We start from the raw sequence: 12,876 nt of genomic DNA, 5'->3' as shown, positions 1-12,876 counted from the left end.
CCTTAAATTTCCTCTTGATGGCCTCTCCTGCCATATTATTTCCTTTGGGTTAGATACTGTTAATTTGGTGTATATACTTTCAAACTTTTTTTCTTTTAATGCACATGTGCATATCCTTATGTGTTATGTATACTTTTTTAACCTAACCACACCTACTGATATCATAAAGAACTATTTATTATAAACATCCACAATCAACTTGAAGGAAATAATAGTCAAAGGTAGGAGACATATATAATAGGATACAAAGATTTCCCTGGCAGCTGTAACGGAGATGTGCTGGTGAAGGACATAAAAGTACAGGGAGATAAGCAAGGGGACTTTTAGCATGTGGTGCTAAAAGCCAGGATAAAGGCAGCATCAATGTGTGAATGGAAAGGAAGGGACCAATACAAGGGATTTTAAAAAGGAAGACTAGGTATCCTGGTGACCAATTAAGATATGGAAAGAAAAGAAAACAGTATTCTAACAGAAGCTTAGAGATTAAGAAAACCCAGCCATTCTATAAAGAGTAAGAACTAGTTTGGGAAGAAAGATGATTCCACTTTTAAACATCCTAACTTTGAAGCGATGGAGAGATACTCAGGAGGGTATGTCCATTGGACAGGTAAAGCTCTGAAGAGAAGTAGAATACGGACAGGAGAGCCAGAAAATATTTGCGGTTTAGAATAAAGAAGAAAAACAGAGTTTATAGTGCCTGCTCATCCTTTACCCCTTTAAAGGGAGCTGCCCTGCTTGGAGTCCTTGACAAAGAGGCAGTCACAGATACCGTGTCCCCTAAACTCACAGTCAAAGCTGATTAGACTCCAAGTGGATACTAGACCACCAAAAGTCAATACATAGAGCGGTCAACCAGTGACCCATGTCACCTACATATTAGTGATAAGCTATGCTAGTCAGATTCTCTTAGCAATCTATGCAAAGAAGCATGAAGAGAAACACTAATTAGTTGAAGCTGAAAGGATATCATGAGGAAAAACCAGGGTACTGGCAAACTGAGGTCACCTATAAGCCATTTATAGGGCAGCAAAAACCTTGAGTGAGCAAAGAAGCCAGAAGGAAGAGTGAAGAAGGATATAAAGCAGGAAAGCAACATACCATCTGGCCAGGAGAAAGACAAAAGCAGCTGGCCCCTAGAGCTGCCTGGTTCCTAACGCCTCCCCCAGCTGTAGTACACTCAAGGCCTCTTATTCTTCACTTGAGTGAGTCCATTACTCACAACTAAAGACACCTGGCTTTGTGATCTCCCTCCATTCAGAGCACAGACAGATGTGGGACAGAAAGTAAACTTGAGAGGCAGAAGGAGAATCAGGAGAGAATAGTGTATGACAGCAAAAGTCAGAGAGTATCAAAGGAGCACAAGATGGTCAAATGTTTCAATACTCAAGGAGAATGAGGACTGGAAAAAGGTCACTGAATTAGAAGATTTGCAGATTACTTGTGACTGACCTTGGAGAGAATAAAGCAGTAAAGGGAAGTCAGATGACATGCCATCATGTCATTCCAAGTACCTCATGTTCCTTTTATACACTTAGAAATAAAATTCAAATTCCTGACTCTACTAATGAGTTCCCTGCTTTACTAGTTCCATCTTAACTATCCCAAAGAAATCCCCCCCCCCCCGACATGTAAAAAAGATGAGAAAGCTCCCAGTCCCTCACATTGCTCATTTGCTCATTTGAATCTCTCTGCCTTTATACATGTACCCTCCCATGTGAGTGGCCTCTTCATCAGACACTTTTCCAGTCCATCCAAAGACTGAAAACATCAATAAATTCAGTATTCCTCTATTCTAAATCCTTCATCCCAAGAGTTTTGTCAAGCAGGGACATTTCACATGAGCTTCAAGAGGATTATGTTATAAAATTACTGCAACATAAAACCTGTTCAGCATATGCCTACTCCCTCCCCACAAATCAGTTGGTCACATTCCTTTGTCTTATCATGTGCCTTCTGGCACACGATCTTCATTAGTGCTAAAACAAATCACTGTTAGACACCAGGGATATAAAAAGGCTCCAGTCTCACAAGGACTGGCAATTTAGTTGAAGTGATAGAAACACAAAAACAGTTAAAGAATGGTATAAAGAAAAATACTCCAAATGCTCTCCCTCTGTTGGTATTCATTTTGACCTTCTCCCAGTTGTCAAGAATCACATCCATTTGTGTGACTGCAACGCAAAGGCATGGGGGGCAAACACTTGAATTGGGAAAAGGTAAATGAGACAGAAAGGAATTATTCTTCACGAGACTAAGACAAATCCATTATGCTAGCTAGAATTTAGAGGCCAGAAAAATCTCTTACATGACAGCATGAAACTTTGCTAGGTGGGATGAGCCAATAGATTTCTGACCATATACTGTATGTAAAATATAGAAATATCATCTTATATTGAGTTTATTTTTCAAAGTGCTTTGAGATATCTTCCTATTTGAGGCTAACAAGACTAGAATTATTATTCTTTTTTAGACAAAGAAAGCACAGGGAAGTAAAGTGACAGTTCAAGGCCACAGTGCCCAGAAAGAGACAGAATTGGAACAGAGGTCTTCTGAAACGTGGTAAAGGGCTTTTCTATCAAGCTACTATCCAAGTAGAAATACCATAATAAATCCAAAATCATAAGTCATAGGTCAAAAGAGGACTCAGGCAAAGAGAATAATGGCATGAACATGTCAAAGTGTTTTCAGCTCTGGCCAGTGAAGCTATGTACCCATAGCAGGTTTATATACTTACAATGGGGAAACCACCTACAAGATACATATCTACACTGCATTTGCCAAGGGTCCATACGATCGTATAAAATCAACACATTTCCCTACTTTTTCATTTCATATTGACTTAACAACATTTTTTAATTAACTAGTTCCCCAGTCACCCACATTTCAGGAGTGGGTTCTCTTGTAGATATCATTAACGGAGAAGACTATCACTAATTGTAAATTTAAAAATTTAACTTTGCCTCAAGAATGTATGGTAATTATCTCCAGGACTAACAGATGAATAAGCTGATTGGCAAGGTTCATGGAACTGCCATGAATCCAGCAGCAGCCTCCTGTCAACCCTGCACCATGCAACATCATTACTAGTAAGCCCTATATTGTTTTAGTTTGAAGGCAATTGTGATGTTCCTGTTGCTCATAACAAAGGGAGAATCTGCAAATTAGTCTTGGTTTTTATTCAGAATTCACAGTTCCAGAATCTAACATTTAAGCCAGAAACGTTTGTTTTATAAATTATTGTACCTGGGGCAGCTCGTAGCTGGGAGGAACAGCTCAGAGGTCTTACAGCTAGAAGATAAAACGAATTGTTTACAAAAGGCAGTACAACTCAATGCCCTGTGTAAGAAGCTTATAAATGCAAGTCTCATCTTCAAAAAGAAAGAAGAAATTAAACTTACAAAATCGGAGGGCCCATGTTGATGCATTAGGAAGATTTTTAAATGTGTAAGTCAAGATGGAAGTCATTCTGAAATCTGAAAAGAGAACAAAAACATATCCTGGGTTATTTGAACAATTTGTCGCTTATAGTCCATGATTTCTGATAATCTTATCCATGATGTCTATAAAGTACTATAAAATTTAAGGTATTACCAACTATCCTTCCTCTAATGATATTCTTATAGCTACACTGACATGGCTTTCATAACGTGCAACCACTATTTTAAACATTATTATTACACTCTTTGTAAGAGATGAGAAAACTGAGGCATACAGATTTGCCCAAAGATCCACAGCTAGTAAGAGGCAGAGCTGGGATGGGAAGCCAAGCAGTCCAGCTCCAAATTTATGTTCTTCTCTACAGCCAAAGGAGTAGAGAGGTTGCTGGACATGACCACGAGGCCACCAATGTTAATTTGCAGACTTTGAAGGCTGTATTGTGATTAGGAAGAATGCCTTGTGCAGTGTTCACAAGTGAGGGAAGGTACATTCAAGTGTTCAGAGGTGGTACAGCGTCATGTTAGCAGCTTACTTCCAAATGCTATTAGAAAAAAAGTTTATGTATTGCACTTGCTCTTTTTTTTTTGCACTTGCTACTTAATAGGCTTGCTTTCGTTTCAAAATAATAAAAAAATATATATCAAAACCCTACATATTAAAAATATTTAAAATATACTAATTGTTCCTCTAAATTCTTAAAAAATTAATTCCTACAAATCAGCAAGAAAAAAAATGGGCAAAGAACATAAACATACTGTTCATAGAAACAGAAATAATGGATGGCTTTTAGGTATGTGAAAAGAAGTGCAATTTCATTCTCAAAAGAAATGCAAATTGAAACCACACAGAGATACAATATTTGACCTGGGCAAATGGAAAGTTTGATATACTCTGTATATTACAAGTATGTACAAACAGGCACCCTCTATAACACTGCTGAGAGGCCAAGCTGGGGCAATCCCTAGAGAGGGCAATTGGGCAATTAACTGTCAAAACTACAACTACATCAAACTTTTTTATACATTTCCACTTCTAGGATGTTACTAATACACCTGGGACATAACTCACGTCACCACTGTTTGTAACAGCAAAATATCAAAAGAACCAAAAATAGCGAACTGGTTAAGTAAAGCACACTACAACCACTCCATGAAATATTATGCAGCTATGAAAGATAAGGAAATGGTTATGTACCAATATGGAATCAATGTTAACCTGTATTAAGTGAAAAAAGCAAGATGTAAAATAGTGTACAGCTATCATTCATGTCAAAAAGAGAAAAAAATAATACATATATTTCCTTGTATCTGTATAAAATATCCCTGAAAGTAGAAATAAGACATTAAAAAGGAAGGAAGGAAACTAAGCAACTAGAGGACAGGATGTAAGGAAGACTTGTCACAGTCCCGTTTTTTATAATTTCTGAATTTTGAAACACATTTTAACTTAAAAAAAAAAAAAAGAGTAAGCTGATGAGATTTGCTTATGAAGGCTGTGATACACAGCCTCCACAACGGTTGCCAATAACCTCCACCTTTTGGTATTCATATCCTTGTATAGTCGCCCCACACACACTGTACCACAGTTGGTTCATGTCAGAAGTGATGTATGTCACTTCTGAGATTAAGCTATAAGGAATACTGTAGTTTTGCTCTTGTTCTTCCTCTCCAATCACTCACTCTGGCAGAAGCCAATTGGCACATCTTGAACCTTATGAAGAGATTCACGTGGTGAGGAACTACCCTCTCCTGCCAACAGTCATGTGAACTTGAAGACAGGTAAGCTCTCGTGATCATGGTATCTCCCCTGCCAGGTAAGTATTGACAGGTAAGCTCTCAAATGACGACTGCCCTGGCCAATATTCTGACTGCACCCTTGTGAGATATTAAGTCAGAACAATCCAGCTAAGTTACCCCCAGAAGCTGCATAATAAATTTTTATTGTTTTTTTTTTTTTTTTTTTTAAGATTTTATTTATTTATTCATGATAGTCAGAGAGAGAGAGAGAGAGAGGCAGAGACACAGGCAGAGGGAGAAGCAGGCTCCATGCACCGGAAGCCCGACGTGGGATTCGATCCCGGGTCTCCAGGATCGCGCCCTGGGCCAAAGGCAGGCGCCAAACCGCTGCACCATCCAGGGATCCCAATCTGCTAAATTTTGGGGTAATGTCACACAAATATGATAGATGATATAAAAGCCTTATTTAATTTCTCTTGAGTCATAGGATGTCCTATGACTTCAAAGAAGAAAAAGAATCACATTTTTCCAAATATGTGGATTGAAAAGAGATGAAGGAGTCCCAACTCTAGGCTCACTACTAGCCTAGGGATATTCAAAAGACTCTAGGCTCTAGCCAGGAAGACACAAACTAACCCAAGAGATGAGCAACACTGTTTCCAGAAGCTACATAGGAGGCCACATGAGTCTTGGATACAAATTCCCTTAAGTAGGGGCCCCTGGGTGGCTCCTTTAGTTAAGGCTACAACTCTTGGTTTCAGCTCAGATCATGATCTTGGGGTCCTAGGATTGAGTCCCACATTAGGCTCTGTGTTCAGCAGTGAGTCTGCTAGAGATTCTCTCTCCCTCTCCCTCTGTCCCTCCCCTCACTCTCTCTAAAAAATAAATCTTTAAAAAAAAAAAAAAATCCCCTAAGTAAAGTTCACCTTAAAATAAACATCATGAAAATAGTCAAAATTTCGATAAAGAAAAAGAGGTGGGTGTGAGGGACCTTGCTTCAATAGATACCAAAGCTTTCTATAAAAACAGTAGGAATTGGGATGCCTGGGTGGCTCAGCGGTTAAGCGTCTACCTTTGGCTCAGGGCATGATCCTGGAGTCCCAGGATCTAGTCCCACATCAGGCTCCCTGCATGGAGCCTGCTTCTCCCTCTGCCTATGTCTCTACCTCTCTCTCTCTCTCTCTCATGAATAAATAAAATCTTTTTTTTTTAATTTTTTTTTTTTAATTTATGATAGTCACAGAGAGAGAGAGAGAGAGAGAGAGAGAGAGAGGCAGAGACACAGGCAGAGGGAGAAGCAGGCTCCATGCACCGGGAGCCCGACGTGGGATTCGATCCCGGGTCTCCAGGATCGGGCCCTGGGCCAAAGGCAGGCGCCAAACCGCTGGGCCACCCAGGGATCCCCAATAAATAAAATCTTAAAAAAAAAAAAAAAAAAAAACAGTAGGAATTAGGCAGTGCAATTCTGGCATAGGAATAAATGAAATTAGCCAACAGAACAGGATGTATCAAGTTCTGAAGCATACTTAAGTGCAAGAGAATTAAGTATGTAACAAGGATAAACTTCAGGGGTGCCTAAGTGACTCAAACCTTGAGCCTCCAATCTCAATGTCAGCTCAGGTCTCATGGTGGTGAGATCAAGCTCTGTGTCAGGCTACACCCTGGGTGTGGAGCCTACTTAAGATTCTCTCTCCTGGGGTGCCTAGGTGGTACAGTCTATCAAGCATCTGACTCCTGGTTTCAGCTTCAGTCGTGATCTCAAGGGTTCTGAGATGGAGCCAAATAGGCTCCATCCTCAGCATGGAGTCTGCTTGGGACTCTCCCTCTGCTCCTCCTGCTTTCCTTATCTCTCTAAAATAAATACATCTTAAAAAAAAAAAAAAAAAGATTCTCCAAAAAAACATAACATTTCAAATAAGTGGGGAAAAGATGAATTATTCTATGAATTTGTTGGTGAAATGGCTAATCTGGAAAAAACTTTAGGTCCATAACTCACACATGTACAAATCAATTTCAGATATGATTAATGTAATTATACATATATATTTTAACTATAAAAGCACTAGAAAAAAGTATCAGAATATTTTCATATTCTTATATGGGGAAAGGTTTCCAACATATGGCACAAAACCCAGAGGTCATAAAGGAAAAGAGTAACTAGTGGATCTAATTAGATAAACACACAAAATATCTACACAGCAAAAGATATTAAAATAAAGTTACAAGGCAAACAACAGATTCAGAGAAAATATTTGTAAAACATAAAACAAAGGGTTACTATCCATAACCCATAAAGAACTGTTACAAATAAAAGAGAAACGATCTATAATGGAATCTGGTTTTCACCCAAATATCCATTTCATTTCATTATGAAGTTGCCATAGTTTACATGGCATTGAATCCAGCCCAACTCTTGGGTTCAAACCATTCAGAATAATTTCATTCTCTTTGCCAAGATCATTCAGGTAATCAAGACCCAGAACAATTGTGCATGGTACCAACTTGTTTTAGGGATAATAATCTAGTCACTCTGACATTCCAGTTTTCTGCTCGGAATTCTGTAACACAAATCTTTCCTTCTGAGGCTTGGAGCAGCTACCGAAGTTTGCAAACAGGAAAAATGCTAGTCTAAGCATAGAGCTGATCTCAAAAGAGGACAGAGCCAAGAATTTCAGAAAAGGAAACTAGAGCTGTAATTGAATCATATCTGAAACCCACCCTACCTTTGTGCTTTACAGTTGTTAGACAATACATCCCCTTTAATAAGCCAATTTCAGTTGAATTTTGTTATCTGAGACTAAAGTCTCCTTACTGATACATAATTAGAAAAAAAGCAAATGAGCAATTCACAGAAATAAAAATGTCAAACAAAATTTTAAATGTTCAACCTCACTAACAACAGAAACATTTTAAAAAATTAAAACAAGGTATCATTGTGGGGTTGTAAAATAGGCAAAAATTAAAAATATGGTTAATACATAATTGTAGGAAAAATGGATTTAGGCACTTCCATATACAGTTGATAAAAGTACAAGGTGGAAGGCAATTTTTAGTTATCTAACAAAATTTAAATTGTGAGCTTCTGATCCCAATAATTCCTCTAATTGGTCTTTAACCAATAGAAGTACCCAAGATGTGTATGTAGCATACACAGATCTCTGGCCTATAGAAATACTTAAGATGTTGACGTAGCACTGCTTACATTAGTGAAACTCTGGAACTAATCTAAATGCACATGAGGAAATGGCTAAATAAATTATACTACAAACATATCATGAAGCACTACAGTAGTTTAAAATGAAAAATAAAATATAATATACGTGTATATACTAACACAGAAAAACATCCACAATATGTATTTAAGGAAAATGTAAACTGCAGAACAATATGTATAGTAAGACACAAGTCTATGGAAGAATAAAGAGGAGCTTTCATTTTATATTCTATCTTCTCAAATTTTGTTACAATGAGCATTTTCTTTTTTCTTTTTTAATGAACTAGATTTTTAAAATTTATTTATTCATGATAGAGAGAGAGAGGCAGGAGACACAGGCAGAGGGAGAAGCAGGCTCCATGCAGGGAGCCGGACGCGGGACTCGAAACCAGGACTCCAGGATCGCACCCTGGGCCAAAGGCAGGCGCTAAACCGCTGAGCCACCCAGGGATCCCCACAATGAGCATTTCCATTTTTATGTACAGTATAATTCTAGTTGTACTTAAATCTACACATATTCTTATATAAATATATAAAATATGCAAATGCATTAAAAATGTCCAAAAAATACACAAAGTGTGTTTTTTGTTTTTTGTTTTTTTTAAAGCAAAATGCTAATAGTATTCATCTCTGGGTGGTAGACTTACAGATATATTTATTTTCTCTGTAGTTTCTGAAAAATTGTATTAATTCAATAATTAATTAAAAATAATTATTGGTCTCTTCAAAAGAGAGACCAAGCAAACTACTCTATGGGAGGACTGACCTTTATGGTCATTTGCTCTAAGCTTTAGGAAATAGATATTTTTACTCAAGGATTTGGGAAGCATGGACACTCGAGCAGAGCACGCTGGAGCAGGGTGTGTGGAGCTATGGAAGGTTGCATGAAGTTGCTAGCATCTGAACGAAAGGAAAAGGAAGAAGGCGCTAGCCAAGTAATGAAAACAAAATGGATGGGCAGCCCAGGTGGCTCAGCGGTTTAGTGCCTGCCTTCAGCCCAGGGCGTGATCCAGGAGACTCGGGACTGAGTCCCACCTTAGGCTCCCTGCCTGGATGGAGCCTGCTTCTCCCTCTGCCTGTGTGTCTCTCTCTGTGTCTCTCTCATGAATTAATAAATAAAATCTTAAAACAAAATGGAGGAGTTTAACAGCTCACTGTTACACTATCATTAAGACACAATGTAAGGGAGATTCCTAGGTGGCTCAGCGGTTTGGCGCCTGCCTTCAGCCCAGGGTGCGATCCTGGAGTCCTGGGATCGAGTCCCGCGTCCGGCTCCCTGCATGGAGCCTGCTTCTCCCTCCTCCTGTGTCCCTGCATGGAGCCTGCTTCTCCCTCCTCCTGTGTCTCTGCCTCTCTCTCTCTATCATAAATAAATAAACAAATAAATCTTTAAAAAAAAAAAAGACACAATGTAATGGAAGGGCACTGACTGAACCAGACTAAACCCAAATCCTGGCTCTACCCTCGTGTTATATAACCTTAAGCAAGGTACTTAATCTTTCTGTCTTGAGAGTTAAGATACAGATAATTCATCTGGAATTATAGAGAATTCCAGTACCTAACTCAGGGTTGGTGCGAGGAATAACGTACACAAAGCACTTAGAACAGTGCCAACATAGTGAGGATCATACATGTTTGCTGTTCATATTAGTGGGTGTACCTAGTTCCCCTCTATGGAAGCCACAGTAAGAAGCATAACCTTTACATTTCTGCCCTGATGGAGCTTGATGATTTCGAGAGTACAAGGAACAAAAAAGTCAAGAGCCAAAAAGAGGATGGCCTTTAGCAGCAGAAACGAGTTTCTAACACGTTTGCATGTGAACGTTACTTCATTTGGAATCAATCGCATTATTCCAAGGACTCGAACCCATCTTTCCAACGCAAAAAACAGCTATTACTCCAGGAAGAGTTCGTGACTAGAAGTTAATAGACGAAGCCTCTTTTCCTATTTCCACCACCTGTGGCCATGGATAAGCCCACTTCGCGCTGATTCATGGGATCCACCTATAGAGCGAAGGGGATGAATGACCAGATGACCACCAGGTCCCCTCAGGGGCTCTGGGTCTCCCGACGCCGACGGAGGAATGGCTCAACTCCTCCCTCACTCCAGACTCCAGAGGTCACGTGACCGAGTCCCCACTCCGGTCGGCAGCAGGGATGGGGTTGTCCCAACTCGCCGTGCTCAATCTCTACACCCGCTCACCTAGCCACGGCCGAAACGGGGCAAACAACGACGCTCGCTGCAGTCCAGCCCTACGCCTTCTGCCGACACACACCTGCAAACAGCTCGTTAACTCGAGGTGATAAATTAAAAGACACGGGTGACGCCGCCGCTCAGAGCGACAGACAGAACGCCAGCCCGACTTACTGCCCTGGTTGCCTTGGTCCTGGAGACCCTGTCCGTAGGGGCCTCCTTCCGGCCCCCTGAGACCCCACTCCCCGTGGGGGGGGGGGGGGGGAGGGAGGCGGCCGCGGGCACTGGGGGAGTAGCTGGGAAAGGAACCGCGGCTGTCCCTTCGGGTCAAGGCCAGGCAGAAAGCCCAGCGCACGCTCCGTCTCACCTCAGCTCCGTCCTCTCGAGCTCGGCGCGGGCACGGAAGGTTCGGACTCCAGCGCCAGGACTAGACGTGACGGAGGGGCGGGTCCTACCCATAAGGACCCCCCGCCCCCGCCGCCCCCCCCCTCGAACTCCGCAGGCTGCCCACCGGCCGCCTGTCTGGAAAACCGGACACGTCGGCCCCTCCTCTCTCGTCCTCCTTCCTTCCAAAGGAGAAAGCGCCTTCTCGGCCCCGTTATCCGGAAGCGAACGGCAGGGCAAGGAGCCAGCGGCAGCTCCGCACCGGGGGTTTTAGTCAGGCAGTACGTCGGGCGCCTGCCTAGGGCCAGGCTAAGGAGGAGAAGTTCTCCGCTCGGCAGCCCCCACCGGAGCGCTTTACACTTTCGTCCTCCTCAGCTCAAGATGGTGGCCTCCCGAGCTATAGGCAGCCTCAGCCGCGCCACTGCCTCCCGGATGTTCCGCTGCCCAGGTGAGAGGCCTGGCTGGGAGCGCCCGGTAGCCCCGGGCAAAACTCTTGCGGAGCCTGAGGTGGCCCCGGAGCCGCGTCTCCCTGTCGCCGTCGCGTCCCCGCCCCGCCCGGCCACCCAGCCCTGAGTGGGGGAGAGAGGATGCCCCCCTTGGACCCAACCTCCTGTGTCCTCGCGCGGACACTGCCTCTCGCTGTCCCAAATCCTGCAGCGACCTCAGGCTCCGTATCCCCTGACGGGCCTCAGGGCCGTCCATCCGCTCTGGGACCTTCCGCAAGTCTCCCCGTCGCACTCCGGGCCTCACGCCCCTCTTAATCTTTTATGGTGGCTTCGGACCTGAACCCTAGATCAGGAGGATTGGGACAGTCCCGTCTGTCACATCTTTGTGGCTCCGCAGCACCGTACCCTTCGCCAGAGCTGTCTTGAAATCTTCCTAGGTGGAATTAACCAGCCTTGAGAATTACCGCTACACTCCGCTCGTTTCCCTCAGGACCATTTTTGTACCTAATACCACATTTCAGTAGGGAAGCTCCGACTGCTGCAGTTCCCGTGATCCCAGTGTGAATGTATAGTATGGTACATTTCAAGGGAGGAGGTTCTGCAACGTGCTAGGAGAAACATTAAAAAAAAAAAAATACATAATCGCTGGCCTGTCTGTGGACAAACGGGGGGGGGGGCAGGGTGATGGAAAAAAAGATAAGGGATACCTTTTACCTTAAGGGATAAAATGATGTTAGATAAGTTAAACTAATTCTGTTTCTGAAAACAACTCCGTTCTGCTTTACCTAGATTATCTTTCTCTCTTCATACTGGCAGTGAAAGGGTTAAAGGGGGTGCTCATGGAAAATCCAGCATTTTCCTCCCCTCTCAGATACATAAGGTGAAATGTAACTTTTTATTGCACGTTGCACTTAATACCGGCTTCTAATTAGAATTTTAATTTGTCCTGCGCCTTTTTCCTGAACCACTAGAGTGGTGTGCTTTTTTGTAGATAGGCAGCTGGAGCCTGCGCTAAGGGATTAATTTTGGATGATTCAGTCTTTTTCTGCTTCTGTATCTCCAGCAATGTTTTCAGTTTCCACAGGAATGCTGTGTGTGTGTGTATACCAATCATGATATTACAAACAAGGTAAATGGAAAGACTTGGGGATGGGTGAAGAAAAAAGAATCACCAATTTTCTTGCCACTCACAGAGTTAACTGTTAGCATTTGGTCATGTTACCTTACAGTTTCGCTTTCTATTTTCCACATGTATGATTTAAGGCTTTATGAAAATCAAATGTGTATATTTGAACCTGCCTCTGCGTTGGTTTTAAGGTAGTTCTCACGGATTAGCAGCTGGTGTAACACAGAGCCGGTAGTCAGCTCATATGGTTTCTGGTCACTAGCTGTGTAACTTTGGACAAATACCGTAGCCTAACCGAGCTTTATTTTCCTCATCTGTAAAATGAATGAATCTTCGGA

General features: G+C 42.1%; 2 protein-coding genes across 5 annotated transcripts in view; one reads left to right on the top strand and one right to left on the bottom strand.

Moving 5' to 3' along the window:
* HADHB (hydroxyacyl-CoA dehydrogenase trifunctional multienzyme complex subunit beta) overlaps window positions 1-11,087 on the bottom strand; it is a 43,096-nt gene extending 32,009 nt beyond the window's left edge. The window contains exons 1-3 of one of the 4 annotated variants that reach the window (XM_038560982.1): window positions 10,950-11,087; window positions 3,399-3,473; window positions 3,244-3,288 (exon numbers count right to left, since the gene is read on the bottom strand). In XM_038560982.1, coding sequence (XP_038416910.1) covers window positions 3,244-3,288; window positions 3,399-3,465 — 112 coding nt within the window. In that variant the 5' untranslated portion in view covers window positions 3,466-3,473; window positions 10,950-11,087. Of the gene's footprint in view, window positions 1-3,243; window positions 3,289-3,398; window positions 3,474-10,591; window positions 10,660-10,949 lie in introns of those variants that run through there. The other 3 variants (XM_038560983.1, XM_038560984.1, XM_038560981.1) reach the window with 3 other exon arrangements.
* A 102-nt stretch (window positions 11,088-11,189) lies between these two features.
* Window positions 11,190-12,876, top strand: part of HADHA (hydroxyacyl-CoA dehydrogenase trifunctional multienzyme complex subunit alpha) — a 48,424-nt gene continuing 46,737 nt past the window's right edge. The window contains exon 1 of the mRNA XM_038560980.1: window positions 11,190-11,414. Within this exon, the coding sequence (XP_038416908.1) occupies window positions 11,348-11,414 (67 nt within the window). The 5' untranslated portion in view covers window positions 11,190-11,347. The remainder of the gene's footprint in view (window positions 11,415-12,876) is intronic.

Source organism: Canis lupus, chromosome 17 (genome assembly GCF_011100685.1).
Source record: "Canis lupus familiaris isolate Mischka breed German Shepherd chromosome 17, alternate assembly UU_Cfam_GSD_1.0, whole genome shotgun sequence".
Taxonomy (NCBI): domain Eukaryota; kingdom Metazoa; phylum Chordata; class Mammalia; order Carnivora; family Canidae; genus Canis; species Canis lupus.
Note: the sequence above shows the minus strand (reverse complement) of the source record. Positions and strands in the feature narration are given on the sequence as shown.